Source organism: Pongo abelii, chromosome 8 (genome assembly GCF_028885655.2).
Source record: "Pongo abelii isolate AG06213 chromosome 8, NHGRI_mPonAbe1-v2.0_pri, whole genome shotgun sequence".
Taxonomy (NCBI): domain Eukaryota; kingdom Metazoa; phylum Chordata; class Mammalia; order Primates; family Hominidae; genus Pongo; species Pongo abelii.
This window is the reverse complement of record NC_071993.2, coordinates 139,524,032-139,539,655: the sequence shown is the minus strand read 5'-3', so window position 1 is coordinate 139,539,655 and position 15,624 is coordinate 139,524,032. Positions and strand designations below refer to the sequence as shown.

Genomic DNA, 15,624 nt, shown 5'->3' with positions numbered 1-15,624 from the left:
GCCCTAGTCCTGTGGCATTTCCGAATTTGAGGGAGCCAGGGTTCAGTGTGAAAGACGGATGCTTAGATTTTGGGTATTTGGGTGTTCTGCCTTTCAGCTGCGCTTGTTTTTCACATAGGTTAAGTATTAGGATCTACAAACTGCAAATGTTTTGTTGGCCCTGTCCATTAATGGGCTCTGCCCTGAGCTCAATGGTCCAGTTGGAAAACAGAGACTAAACTAGAACCTACCTATCTAAATGAAATTCATTTCCTTATCAAATCCTGTGGCAAGTGACTTTGTATTATCTTGTCATCCATTTTTAGTTTTCAAACACACCCAAACTCCTTCTTTAAAAAGCTTAAATTCTCTCTCTGTTCTTTGAGGTGTAAATTTGCTAGTCTGTTTTCTCTAAAACTGTGTAAGCGTTCCAGCCATAACTTGTTCCATTTACAAAGGCACAATTTAACCCAACTGTTCTTTTATTTTTTTTTGTTGTTGTTGTTGTTGTTTTGTTTTTAGAGAGAGGGTCTCACCCTGTTGTCCAGGTTAGAGTGTAATGGTGCAATCAGAGCTCACTGCAGCCTTGAAGTCCTGGGCTCAAGTTAGCCTCCCGCCTCAGCCTCCTAAGTACCTAGGAACACAGGCATGCACTACTGCACCTGGCTAATTTTATTTTATTTTATTTTTTGTAAAGATGCAGTCTCACTATGTTACCCAGGCTGGTTTCAAACTCTTGGCTTCAGGGGATCCTCCTGCCTTGGCACCGCAAGGTGCTGAGATTACAGGCATGAGCCACTATGCGTGGTCTCAACTGTTCTTTTAAACTAATGAGTTTTACCTGATTCATGGCTAAAAATAAAATCAAAGCTATAAAATCTTAATGTTTGTACTTTTACGTAGACGTGTATACACGTCTGTTTTTAGACTGTCTATGTGGTAGCGAGTGACTCATAAATAAATGAGTATTCATAAATTAGTTCTCCAAATGCTTCTCAAGTTCATCATAGAAATGCCTTCAGAATTTTAGACATTTTTTTCCTGGGCTACTAGTCAGACAAATTTATACTGTTTCTGCTAGATATTTTAAAGGTCATAAAACTTGCTTCTGTGATAGTTTACGCTTGTTTGACTTGTCTGTCAGCTTATGCCTTGGTTTTAAGTGTTTAGATTCTGAGGTCTAAAAAAGTGGTCATGATGGGGCCTAGGAACATATGTAAGTGGTAAAACTTCCCAGGAAGGCCAGCGAGATGCAGCGGAGACAGCACATGGGGCCTGCAGAGGTGTGTGCAGGGCCTCTGGTTTCCTTAGCTGTGTGATGGCGCCAATGGCCCTCACTGTGACTGTGCCTCACGCAAGGCTCACATGTCACACCTCCACACGAACAGGACGTGCTATATCAACAGCTCTTGAGAGCTACATTATCTTAGTCCTACAAGTAGGAAGGATTTTTAAAATATCTAGCTTACCCTCCTTCGTCATGCCTGATACTTCCATTACAAGGTCTGGCAAGTTCAAAAGATAGCATTTTAAAATCATCTTTTTATTGTTTTATACTTACCCAGCTCCACAGGTAACATTTTGATAGGATTTCTTTCTAAAAGCAAAGTTTTCAAATGCCTTTAAAGCAAAACAAAACGAAAAATTTTAAAAAGCAGAGAATTAAATGACTACCTCCAAAATATACCATCAAGTTTCTTCATTTTTCTTCTCTTTCAGGGGCCACTTCAATACAGGTACACTTAAATTTACAATATGCACACACAAATGGTCTGCTGCCGTATGTAAACACAGGTCTAACCCTGCACCGTGGACATGTGGGACCAGGCAGTCCATAGGGGTGTGGTGTCCCCTGCCTTGAGGGGTATTGTACACCTCCAGCCTTTCTCCAACAGATGCCAGGGGTATCACCCACCTCCAGGCGTGACAACCACAGATGTCTCCAGACATTGCCAACAGTCTCCTGCGGGCAAAATCTCCCCCGTTAAGAACCTCTATTTTAGGCTTTCATACCTTCCAGTTATAACCTCACTGTAAACCAGTCTTTCCTAAGATGTGCTATGAGGAATTCCAGTGTTTTATCATGCTCTGTGAAAAAAGTTTTCTATGGCCAAAAATGTTTGAGAGACTTCCGCTGCACAGTATATCCTGCCCTGCTTGCAGATGAATGATTTGTACATTGGGGACTCTGAGAAGCCTCTACAAAAGAAACTCAGCTAAGGCAGCATTTCGGGAAGGCGCCTACTTTCATTTAACACCTAGTAACATCCTTACAAAATGCAGCCTAAAATATATCATGGATGCCTAGACAGACGGACAGACAGGAAAGAATGTAAAAATTTACTAGTTGAATGATGGAAAAATCTATATATTCTATTAAACTCTATCTCATACCTTTTATTGTACTATGCTTCTTGGTTTTCACATTTAATTATTATGATTATTTTTTGAGACAAGGTCTTCACTCTGTTGCCCAGGCTGGAGTGCAGTGACGCAATCTCAGCTCACTGCAACCTCTGCTCACTGCAACCTCCGTCTCCTGGGCTCAAGCAATCCTCCCACCTCAGCCCCTGCAGGTAGCTGAGACTAATGTGTGTGCCACCACGCCCGACTAAGCTGAGACTAATGTGTGTGCCACCACGCCCGACTAAGCTGAGACTAATGTGTGTGCCACCACGCCTGGCTAAGCTGAGACTAATGTGTGTGCCACCACGCCCGACTAAGCTGAGGCTAATGTGTGTGCCACCACACCTGACTAAGCTGAGACTAATGTGTGTGCCACCACACCTGGCTGAGCTAATGGTGTGCGCCACCACGCCTGGCTGAGCTGAGACTAATGTGTGTGCCACCACGCCTGACTAAGCTGAGACTAATGGTGCGTGCCACCACGCCTGGCTAAGCTGAGACTAATGTGTGTGCCACCACACCTGGCTGAGCTAATGGTGTGCACCACCACGCCTGGCTGAGCTGAGACTAACGGTATGTGCCACCATGCCTGGCTAATGTCTGTATTTTTTGTAGACACAGGGTATTCCTCTGTTGCTCAAGCCAGTTTTGAACTCCTGGGCTCAAGTGATCCTCCTGCCTCAGCCTCTCAAAGTGCTGGGATTATAGGCATAAGCCACCATGCCCAGCCCTCATTTAAATCCCATTTAATTTTTTGATTGGCAACCCCACAGGAAAATCAGATTACTTAAGGTTTAGACAATTTTCTTTCTACTTTTCCTTGTTATCTGAAATTTTTTTTTTTTTTTTGAGATGGAGTCTCGCTCTGTGGCCCAGGTTGGAGTGCAGTGGCGTGATGTGGCGTGATCTCGGCTCACTGCAACCTCTGCCTGCTGGGTTCAAGCAATTCTCCTGCCTCAGCCTCCCAAGTAGCTGGGACTACAGGCACATGCCACCATGCCCGGCTAATTTTTTTGTACTTTTTTTTTTTTAGTAGAGACGGAGTTTCACCATGCTGGCCGGGCTGGTCTCGAACTCCTGACCCTGTGATCTGCCCACCTTGGCCATTCAAAGTGCTGTAATTATAGGCGTGAGCCACCGTGCCCAGCCATTATTTGAAGTTTTTAAGGAATAAACTTTATGAAGTAAACTTTTCTTGAACTGCACAAAAGTGGATTATTTCAATGTGGTTCTTTCAGTTCACTGCTTTTGGTTTACTCCCTCTGAATTTTGCTAGTATAAAACCAGCCAACAAGAACAGCATCTGCTCTCTATAAGGTGAACAGAGGCCTCCAGATGCTGAGGAGGGCAGCAAGGGCAGCATCATGCCCTCGGCTTCTCCAACGCCAGGGCTTTGTCAAGGCAGAAAGGTTCTGGCCCACTCACGTGCTGCTGGGTGGGGCTGGGTTCAGTTTTGCCTGAGAGGGATTGCGGGGGGTGCATGTTTACTGACTATTAACCTGAAAGTACAGCACGGGTTTTTCTACCTTATATAATAATATTATTAAAATATTCTGATCACACTTTAAATGATAAATTTATAAATGTTAATTCCTTAAATACTATCAATAATTCAAAGCTTACCCGTTGATTCGTTTCATTGATTTTAAAATGAATATATAAACGTAAATATTGAGTTGGACTTGTTTGCCTAAGGAGGTAAATGAACTGATCCATGCTTCCTACATCTTCTCTCTGCTAGCAAGCTGACACATCCAGGACACTGAGAATGGAGCATGCTAACACCGTCACTGTTTTAATTATGTTTTGAGAGGTTTAAGGCTTTAATAAGCCCATAATCACTTTGCATTTCTAAGTAATATGTCTCAGCTCTGTAGCTGATCTAATTTGAATGTTATCATGGGTTACAAATCACAAATAAAAGTATATCTTCAAAAACATAGGCAGCCAGCTTTGACTGGCAAAATCAAAGAATTTCAAATTTTGAGGACTGTATACTTATTTTAGGAAAACACAAGTAGTTATGGGAACAGGCGTTAGTTCATTTACATCCTCTAAGTAGCACTTACTCTCCAGAACTGTGTAAGGCTAAAACAATTTGTGGACAAAAGAGCACCCAGTGATTCTAAACCTAGAAGATGATGATCGTGTGAAGAAGAAATCCTTCCCAAAGCACTCTCAGCCTCAGGCTTGGAAGCCTCCTGAGGTCACGAGGACAGGGTGGGCAACTGCCCAGAGAGCACCTGGCTCCCACGCAGCCCCCAAAACACAAGCGGCTGGCCGGGCTCAGCAGATGTACCAGCTGAGCCCCGGAACACTCTTCTCCTCGAGGTCCATCTGTGATCTGCCCTGCAGACCCCACAGTCCGTACGAGCCCCATGGAGATGCACCGGGTGTGTGTCCACCTGCTCCGGACACCACCTGCCATTAGACAAGCAGCTTCCTCGCAGAACCTGAAGGGCGAGTGATGCATGGTTCTCTCCCATTACGTGTGGCAAAATACACTGACTTCTTATAAAACATTTTAAAACCAGTGAGTTCAAGGCAAGCGAAGGGCCTCCTACAAGCCTCTATTCTACTGTCGCACGGAGGCCACCAAGGCTTTTGGGAGACACTATTCCTCAGGTAGGAACTGGGGGCGCCCTGGATACGCCTCTTCTTCTTGTGGCCCCACACCCACCCGCATCCCACCAGCTCTGAAGTCCCACCAAGGCCCTGCTGTGGCCAGCCACGCCCAGGCTGCCCCTCATGCATGGGCTGCTGCCGTGGCCCCAGCTGGTGACCCGCCCCACCCTTGCCCTGGAGCTCCCCTCCTCACAGAGTGACTATAAGCCAAGTCTGACGCCACCCTCTCTACTCAAACCCTCCTGTGACTTCCCTTCTAAAATAAAATCCACAATGAGGCCCTGACCTCTGAGCCCCAATGCCCCTCTTTAGAGACTTCCCCTACCACACAGGCCTCCCTGCCAGCCTGCGCCTGCCAGGCACATGCCCACCTCAGGGCTGTGCCCAGACGCACTCATATCAGAGGAGGGGCTGAAGCACTGGTCAAAAGAGGTTCGGGTAGCCGGGCGCGGGGGCTCATGCCTGTCATCCCAGCACTTTGGGAGGCTGAGGCAGGTGGATCACTTGAGGTCAGGAGTTTGAGACCAGCCTGGCCAACATGGCAAAACCCCGTTTCTACTAAAAATGCAAAAATTAGCCAGGCACGGTGGCGGGCACCTGTAATTCCAGTTCCTTGGGAGGCTGAGGCAGGAGGATCGCTTGAAACCAGGAGGTGGAGGTTGCAGTGAGCCGAGATCACGCCACTGCACTCCAGCCTGGGAGACAGAGCAAGACTCCGTCTCAAAAAAAAAAAAAGAAAAGAAAAGAAAAGAAAAAGAGTTAAGGGCGATCATGGCTTCAGAAGGTGAAAAAGCCATGGCGCCGGGGATGTGGGCACAGAAGCACAGGGCTCAGGAAAGGAGGACATCTCCATAGTGAGAGTAGAGTCCTGGCTGCTGGGGAAGGGCCAGGCTGAGGAGGGGAAAGGAGGTGTGACATTTCCACCATGGGCAGGATTACACCCCACAAGTGGGAATGCAAGGAAACCCCTGGAAGGTAAGTGGTGGGAATGGGCAGGACACCTGGAACTTGGCTGGGTGCTCCCAGTTTTCCAAAGTGAGAAGAATTTCTCATTATTTGCCAAGAACCAATGTGGGTTACACAGGAGCCCTCAGGAGCAAAGGAGCTGGTTTATTTTTTATTTATTTTTTTTGAGATGGACTCTTACTCTGTCACCCAGACTGGAGTGCAGTGGTGTGATCTCAGCTCACTGCAACCTCCGCCTCCTGGGGTCAAGCAATTCTCCTGCCTCAACCTCCCGAGGAGCTGGGATTACAGGCATCCATCACCACGCCTGGCTAATTTTTATATTTTTATTAGAGACGGGGTTTTGCCATGTTGGCCAGGCTGGTCTCAAACTCCTGACCTCAGGTGATCTGCCCACCTCGGCCTCCCAAAGTTCTGGGATTACACGCGTGAGCCACCGCACCTGGCCAAAGTTGCTGGTTTAACTCATCAGAGGTACTTCTGATTTTTAGGCAGCTTCACACAAGGAGAGTCAGAGCTGGAATCGGCTGTGACAAAAATCACACTGGCCGTCCAGCAAAAAGACACTGTGGCAACAGCATTCTCTGTGGCACCAAATATCCCAAGTTATAGTTCTGTGTTGGGTACATTCAGCTGTCGCACCTCTTAGCTGGCTTTAAAAATACTATTAAATGTTTCTATTCCGAGGTAAAAATTCAATCAAGAGTAAAGGACAAGGAGCGAAAGAACAGGTACTCGTGCGCTTAAAAGATGATTTTTAAAATCTGGAAACATAAACAACTTACTTGTGAGCTCCAATCCCAGAAGGAAGCACCTTAATTCTATTGTACCGGAGGTCCAGCCAAGTCAGGTTTGGCAGCAACTGAAAGAAATCTTGAGGAATCACACACAGGGCATTCCTTTGCAGATGCAATTGCTTCCATGGAAAAGAGAATCAGAGAATGTTTTGTCAACCAACTAATTTTTAAAACATGATATATCCAAAATCTATTTCCAAAAGAACTACTAACAACCAGAACCATATATAGTAAGTTAAAAAACAAAAACCCAATCTCTTACCCTTAAAAGATGTAAACAGTAGACAAAAGAATCAGAAAGAAAAGAACCAGGACTCCTTCCAGCGGCCTTCGGACCGGGAACTGACTTCCTGAAGAGCCGGCACTCTGTTGCTGACCGAGCACACCACTGTTTGTATCCCAAAGCCTTTGACATGGTCTGAATCCCAGGGCCCCACACTCAGTGTCTCGGCCCTTTCTCCAGTACCTGCCACGGCACCTGGCCCTCGGCAGTCCCCGAAATTGCCTGCTTATTGAGCAAATAGCCAGAGCCATGTCTGGTCTGGGGGGCTCAGCCCAACTCAGGGACAGAGATGTCTGCTATGGTGTTCTCTACGATCAGCAGCAAACAAAAATAACCTCAGCAAGCATCATTTCAGAAGCAGATTGACACATCAACTCAGCGGTGTTTTCAAGTCATTATAAATAAGGGAAGGTGGAAGATGAAATGTACACACACTGATTTTAGCTGTGTAAAATGCATATAACATATATATAATTTTACAGTCACAGTGTGGGAGGATCATAGCTAATTTTTACAATACCGTCATTAATGCTGCTACTTGTTTATACTCACATCATTATACATATTTACATCCGTATCTGTATTTACTGAGGGAGGAGAAACAGATGTTCGGAACGATGATCTCGAAGCCAGACTGCCTGGATCCACATCTAGGTTTCAAAATCTACTGGCTGTGTGACCTTGAGCAAGTTCCTGAACCTCTCTGTGCTCCAGTGTCCTCATCTGTGGGATGGGGCAATGTGGGCAGCACTAAAGAACAGCGCGTGGATTGGCTGTTGTGATTATGTTGCCTTCTCTATAAAACACACACTGCACATTGCACAGAGCGCCACGTGCCTCCCCATTCCACCTTCAACACCGTGTCCCTGATCCAAATCACTGACAGATTCCAACTGGAGAAACATTGACTGGAAAAATCACACTCTTCAGAAAGGCATTGGAAACACTGTCTTATCTCTGTTAGGAGATTGCCAGAGTCACTGCTTGCTGGCAGCTGGCTCGGTCTCCAGAAAGCATCCTGGCAATCACAGGTCACAGTGTGTGCCCCCACGTACATGGGTGTGCACCCCCCACATACAGGCATGTGCATGCTTCCACATGCTGCCTTTCTCGGGCCTCTGCAGGAGTGGTTTTACGCTTCTTGGTCCTGTTCTTTCCCGCCCAGGGCAAGCTGATTCCAGTGCTCAGCTTTGAAACCACGTCGTTCTCAATGCCAGTAAAAGGAATCTCAGAAAGATAACACTCTTCTTCCTCCCCAGCACCTCTGGAAATGCAGGCACCACCTGTGACTTGGAGCTGGTTATGGTTGAAGGAAATAATATATACAGTGGTCCATTTCCAAGACAAAGTGCCTTGAATGGGCTTAGGTCAGCAAACTACAGAAAACAGGATGTACTAGGCCCCTACTTGGATAGCCAATGCCTGCTTGCTGGCCATTCCCCACGCCTTAGTTGCCCTCACCCAAACCAAAGAAGATTAGTCTAAGATGAAAGTTTACTAGCCTGCAAAATAGCTCATTTTGTCTGCTCTTATCAGCCTGCCCAGCTACTTAGGTCATAAGTGAAATACTTGAAGAGCCCCTGAGCTGACTGGGATTGCAATGCATTGTGGGCCATGACAAAATAAAGCAGGACAACCCTAAAGAAAATACCTACAGCCCCTGCCCAGCAACCAATAGGCAACGTCCAGGAAGACTGTGACCCCCACAGTACTCAGCCTATGAGGAACTGGGGCGGGACCTGCGCACTAGGGGATAAATGGCTTGTTGTAACCCTGCTGGGTGTGCCTGCCCAGCAGACACCCAATCTTGCAAGACCGTCATTAAAAAGTCTTTCTTCCACTGTTCTCTGAGTCCATTCTTTGGGTTTGGATGGGTAAGTTTGTTTCTCATGTGGTGAACAGTGAGTTGGGTATGTCACAATACAAGTTCCATCTTTCCTATTAGGTCCTGGGAGCCTCATGTGAGGATGGGGGATCTCTGGAAGTGCTGTTTATGACTTCAGAGACTGCAGCCACAGCTGCAGAAAGTCTACCACTCTGATGACCTCATTTAAAGACTTGATGCCATGGTAATAAAATTTATACTGACATTTGTCTTCTGAAAGGTATAAACAGTTATCAAGTTTCTTCATTAAGCCTGAAGACCTCTGGAATTTCCTCTTTGTCCCTTTATGCATAAAGGTAACAGAAACCTCAGGGCTCTGCTGGATCCCTTATTCAGGGCTGAGGGTATCTGTTCATTAAAAGTGACACCTGTGTAACAGGAGCCAGGACAAGGCAGGTCCCTGTGACCAGTGCCTCATCCTAGATGTCAGCAGGAAGGAAAGAAAGAGCAAGACCAGCGCTGCCCTGACAGCAAAGACAAGGCAAATGTAGAGTTTTTAACTTAAGCAGCCACTAAAAATCTAAATATGTAGCTCTTGTAAAAGCACTCAAAAATGTCAATCTGGCCAGGTGCGGTGGCTTACACCTGTAATTCCAGCACTTTGGGAGGCTGAGACAGGCAGATCACCTGATCTCAGGCGTTCAAGACCAGCCTGGGCAACATGGTGAAACCCCATCTCTAATAAAAATACAAAAAGAAAGTCAATCAATATCATAACTATGTTCCAGACACTGAACGTTCACGTTATTCATTTTCACAATAAATGATGTGAAAAGATGATCATTCCGACCTTCCCGATTAAACCAAATGAGGTTTAAGGAAATTCCGCGAGTCCCAGCAGGGACAAGTGCCGCAGGGGGACCCTCAACTGTCTAACATCAAAGCTGTGCCCTCACAGAAGCTTTCTCTAGAAATCGCATGAACAAGACAGCATCTACTGCGGACTGACCAGGAGAAGGGCTGGGCACAAAGTAAAACCAGTGTGTAACATGAGCAAAATCATGGGTGAGAACAAAGTTTTTAACTGCTCATGTTGCCTGATTTTCTTTAAGGTTTTGTGTTTTAATTAAGAGACCAAGGGTGTTTGGCAGTAGTTTCTACCACAGGTTTTGAGAGATGAACTGCAAGGAAGAGAACAGACACCTTCGTCTAAATAGATGTACTATTTCCATTGGTTGGTCCCCATCACGAATTTCCCATTTTGTTGTGATTGGCATAGGAAACTATGAGTTAACCTTTCCTCTATTTCATTTTAGAATTCATCACTTCCAAAGAGAAAGAAGCCTACAAATAAAGCCCAGGGGTAGATTCCCATTTCTGTCTACAGTGGACCTGTGGGCACACAGCCTGAGGAGCAGCCCCACTTACTTGAAGGCTGGGGATTCTAAAGACCTCCTCCAAACGGCACAGACCACTTTCACTCAAGTCTAAAATCAGTGAGGAGGAAAAGATGATGCCTCCAACACCCTTGTGAACATCTTTGGAGGGGGTGGCAGGCAAGCTCCTAGTCTGACCAGCACCCTCCTCCAGATCAGTAGCAGCCACAGAGGGAACTTTGTAGGAGCTGCTTCCCTCCATCCGTTCTCTTCCAGGGATAGCAGCTCATCCTCCTTGGTCTGGAGTCACCTGGAGACACAGGAAAGGGAAACGTAGAAACAACTAATTATACCGAGGCAAAACAGAATAGCTGTGTGGCAGATCTACAGTAATTTAACTTGCTTTAAAAGCTATCATTTTTCCTAAGCAGTAGCAAAAATTTGACTTTTAAACATGTAAAAAAAAAAAAAGGAATACAAAGAGGTTCAGATTAAAATTCTGCTTTCACTTTGTACAATGGAGTTCCAAGATTTAACTCCTGGAAAACGCAAAGGCACACAATAGCAATGATCATTTTAGGGATGTAAACAGATCAGAACATTTCAAAGCCTGTAAATCAACTGCAACGCTTCCATGAAATGACTGGGGGCGGGTGGAAGTTTGCACTGTTTTTTTTTTTTTCACTTTTTTTTTTCTTATTATTATACTTCAAGTTTTAGAGTACATGTGCACAATGTGCAGGTTAGTTACATATGTATACATGTGCCATGCTGGTGTGCTGCACCCACCAACTCGTCATTTAGCATTAGGTATATCTCCTAATGCTATCCCTCCCCCCTCCCCCACCCCACAACAGTCCCCAGAGTGTGATGTTCCCCTTCCTGTGTCCATGTGTTCTCATTGTTCAATTCCCATCTACGAGTGAGAACATGCGATGTTTGGTTTTTCGTCCTTGCGATAGTTTACTGAGAATGATGATTTCCAATTTCATCCATGTCCCTACAAAGGACATGAACTCATCATTTTTTATGGCTGCATAGTATTCCATGGTGTATATGTGCCACATTTTCTTAATCCAGTCTATCATTGTTGGACATTTGGGTTGGTTCCAAGTCTTTGCTATTGTGAATAGTGCCGCACTGTTTCTTACGTCTGGTGTGGCTCTGTGCCATTGGAACTATGTTTTTAGTTTCTTGAGGCCAGGAAGCCTGTCTTTTGTTTGCCATTTTGACCCAGTGACCAGAACTAAGTCTGGCTAACACCCAGTTAAGCGCCGGGGAAAAACCTGTTAAATTAATCTCGAATTTTCGTTGTCCAGCAACACTTTTACTCAGAAGTATTGTTCACCGAAACCTCATTCAGCGAGGTACGCTTCCACCTGCAATTTCCAAACAATTTATTCGGCAATAAGAATCAGCGTTGGAACGCATCAGCTCATCTAATTCAAGTCACTCAACAGCCCAGTGATTGGCATATGAGGCGTAGATCAGTTAGGGAACTGCTCCGGGGCGCAGTTAATTGGGGGGTAGAGGCGACACTGGGACCCAGCAGGGTTCGACCCCAGGCGGCCTGCATTCCATGCAAGCCTGCGGGCTTTTTCACGGTCAGTTCACTTGTTTTCTCCGAATCACGGAACTTAAAACAGAGGAGGGGAGGCTTCAAACCTCACAACAGGGAAAGTATCTTAAAACCAGAAGTGAAACAACAGCCTGGACTTACACGGGGCGCAGGCAGCGCAGGCTCCGTGGGGTTTCCGAGGCTGCCTTCAAGGGATCCCCACGCACGCCCACCCCCGCTCCCTGCCTCGGTTTCCCCATCCGGGCGAGGCTGAGTTGGATCCGACGCTCTGGGCCTCACATTCCAGGCCTGAGGAGTGTAGCCTTTGCCGTCAGCATCCCGGCTGGAGCTAGGCGACAGGGCACGAGGGGCCGAGGCACCACCTTCCTGCCGCCGCCCGCCTCGAGGGCTCAGTGAGCGGGCCGTACCCGCCGCGTCTCACCTGCCGCGCCCCCGCCCACTGGAGCGCTGGCGAGCCCCGCCGCTGACAGCAAGAGCCCGACAATGGAGGCCACCCAGCCAACGCGGTCGCCATGGAGACGCCGGTACGGAAACCCGCAGGCGCCACGCTGCGCGCGAGTCTGTGGTGCGCCTGCGCGCGGGGTTGTGCGTGTTGTGGGGGCTAGTGCCTGCGTGCGGGGGCGGGGTGTGGGTGCCCCTGCGCGGCAGGGAGTCGGGGTGTGGTGCGCCTGCCCGGGAGGGGGCGGGTTGTGGTGCGCCTGCGCGGGGGCGGGGGTGCGCTTGCGGGGGCGGTTGTGGTGCGCCTGCGCGGGGGCGGGCGGGGGGGGGGGGGGGGTGGCAGGGTGTGTGGTGCGCCTGCGCACGCACGCGGCCAACGGCAGCATCCGTTTTTCCGCGCCAGCGGCCTTGAAGGGGCGGTGGCCGACGGGCAAGTAGGGACCGAGAGGGTCTGGAGGGGCGACCAGCCTGGCACAGAGGGGAAGGAAGACAGCGGGATGCTGAGTGCCGTCTGGGGAGCCGGAGGGCCCGGGGCGGGCGGGGCTGCTCGAGGACAGCCGAGCAGAAAAGAATTGATGCTGAGGCACCACCTTTGGAGCCGCCCTCGCTGCCGGCCCTTCCCGCTGGGCTCACTCCCCGCTTCTACCCTGGGGCTTCCTGGAGCCACTTCCCACATGAGCTGCTTGTCCCCATATATTGCCTCAGAGCTTGCTCCCAGGGGAACGCAGACTCAGACCGTCCTCTTTGGAGAAGTAAGGCTGCCTCTGCTGAGTCTCCTGCAGTGGACGGAGGAGTGAGGGGGGCGAGGAAACGCAGTGAGTGTCGTGAGGAAGGGTTTTGAGAATTTGGAAGAAGATGAAATGACACCGGGCGGGAGGGGAGGTGCTGGCGTGGTCATGTGGAACCCTGGAGTCCCGTGCATCTTCATTCCAGGATCCAACTGTTAATGAAAAGTAGCACCCTCTATCCCACCCAGAAACACTCTTGAAACCCGGACAGTTTAGCTGGAGTCAGCCATGATTTCACTTTTTTTTTTTTTTTTTTTTTGAGGTGGAGTCTTGCTTTGTCTCCCAGGCTGGAGTGCAGTAGCGTGATCTCGGCTCACTGCAACCTCCGCCTCCCGGGTTCAAGCAGTTCTCCTGCCTCAGCCTCCCCAGTAGCTGGGACTACAGGCGCGCGCCACCACGTCCAGCTAATTTTTGTATGTTTAGTAGAGACGGGGTTTCATCATGTTGGCCAGGCTGGTCTCGATCTCCTGACCTCGTGCTCCGCCCGCCTCGGCGTCCCAAAGTGCTGGGATTACGGGCATGAGCCACCGCGCGCGGCCTGATTTCACTTTTTTAAGGAAACGACAGAATTATATGGAGAAACGACTATCCACTTTGAGGGGAGTTACGTTTTATTTTTGTGAAAAGATCACAGTAAGAGATGTTTTTAGGCCGGACACGATGGCTCACGCCTGTAATCCCAGCACTTTGGGAGGCCAGGGTGGGAAGATCGCTTGAGGCCAGGAGTTGGAGACCAGCCTGGGCAACCCAGTCTCTACAAAAATTAAAAATAAAAAAAAAATGCTGGGTGTGGTGGCACACACCTGTAGTTCCAGCTGTGTGGGAGGCTGAGGCAAGAGGATCGCTTGAACCTAGGATTTTCAGGCTGCAATGAGCTATGATTGTGCCACTGAATGTCAGCCTGGGTGACAGCGAGACCCTGTCTCAAAAAAAAAGTTTTCGTACATACCGAACTATCTACCAATCAGGAAGCTGAAAGCACAACCAGTAACTTCCCAGGAGCGTGGGGAGGCCAACCACCCGGGCAGAGCAAGGAGAGAATGGGGAGTGGCATGGGTGGTGCCGTGAGCGGCGAAAGGGATGGAAGATTTCAGCACGATGCTATTTCTAACAAGGTTCAGCATTCCAGTATCTCTCTTCACAAATAAAACATTTACTAACCATTTGAGCGTATTCCCTCTTGCTTGTTATTGTTGCCTCAGGTTTTTGTTTCACATTTTTCATGCTAAATTAATTTTTGTAGTCAGTAGTTAATTGTATGTACGAGCATGTTTTGCCCTTTTCTGTGCTCAGTTTTTGCCCAGCCAGATTGTATCCATTGGTAGCCTTCTGGCAAGTATTCTTGGGTGAGCCTCCCAACGTAGGAACGAAGGAAGTGTTCGTGTTGATCTGATTATTGAGTGGCTGTGGAGCTGGTGCCACGTTCCTTGTTGAGTCACTTCCTGTCGTGGTTTTAGGACCTTCCTCTGGGGCAGCGACTGCTGCTACCCTGCCGAGAAGTTTGCTGCCCGTGGCATTGCCACTTCCATGAAGGAAATCTGTCTTCTCTTTTCATGTCTTTGTTCTGAAATTTCGCCGTAGTATTTCTGAGTATGGGTTGGTTTGGCTGTGTTGCCTGGCTCTGGCCGTGTCTTCTCACCTGAGATAGCAAAGTTTCAGTTCCCAGCCCTTCCCGGCCATCTGTCCTCCCGTGGAACCTCTGCACCCTGACAGAATTCTTGTTCTGGATCTCGTAAAAGGGAGTAGGTTGCACCCATTCAGTGTCTTCTCCATCTCTCAAACTGCGCTTCCCAGTGTTGGTCTCTGTGTTCTGGGTTTATGATCTTCCAGTTTACTAGCTCTGTCTCCGTCCAGTTAGTTTAATCTATTGAGTTTTTAAATAAAACCGCATTGGTCTCTATTTCTAATTTTGTTTTTTGTGTCTATTCTTATTTCTTCCAGTTTTTGTTTTATAATCTGTTTTTAATGTTCATGGCTGTTTTCTTTCTTTATCTACCATGAGAATCCCAAACATATCTATTTATTTATTTTATTGATTTTTTGAGACAGGATCTCAGTCTGTCACCTAGGCTGGAGTTCAGTGGTGTGATCTCGGCTCACTGCAGCCTTTGCCTCCCAGATTCAAGCAATCCTCCCACCTGAACCCCTCAAGTAGCTGAGACTACAGGCATGTGCCGCCACGCTAGGCTAGTTTTTGTATTTTTTGTAGAGACTGGGTTTTACCATGTTGCCCAGGCTGGTCTCGAACTCCTGAGCTCAAGCCATCCACCTGCCTTAGCCTCCCAAAGTGCTGAGATTACAGGCGTGAGCCACTGCCAGGCCTGAGCCACTGCCCGGGCTAGACACATTTATTTTAAACTGTGCTTTATTGTTTTCATCTCCCCTGGGCTGAATATACCAGTTGATGGCTGATACTGTTACCTGTCTTCTTGGAGTCCTGTGTTTTGAAATCTAGGCTTGCAGGCTTCTGCAGAGGGGGCTTATGTTCTGTTTCCCTGAGTATTCACTGTGTGTCATGCTCTGGCAGGAGCCTCCGTCCAGCCTTTTGGGGTCATGCTTGGG

At 47.9% G+C, this 15,624-nt stretch overlaps 1 protein-coding gene across 1 annotated transcript in view; it reads right to left on the bottom strand.

Moving 5' to 3' along the window:
* LRRC27 (leucine rich repeat containing 27) overlaps window positions 1–12,273 on the bottom strand; it is a gene marked incomplete at its 5' end in the record, with an annotated part of 45,426 nt that extends 33,153 nt beyond the window's left edge. The window contains 4 exon segments of the mRNA NM_001134214.1: window positions 1,541–1,576; window positions 6,762–6,892; window positions 10,310–10,567; window positions 11,978–12,273. Of these exon segments, the coding sequence (NP_001127686.1) occupies window positions 1,541–1,559 (19 nt within the window).
* Between the last annotated feature and the right edge of the window lie 3,351 nt (window positions 12,274–15,624).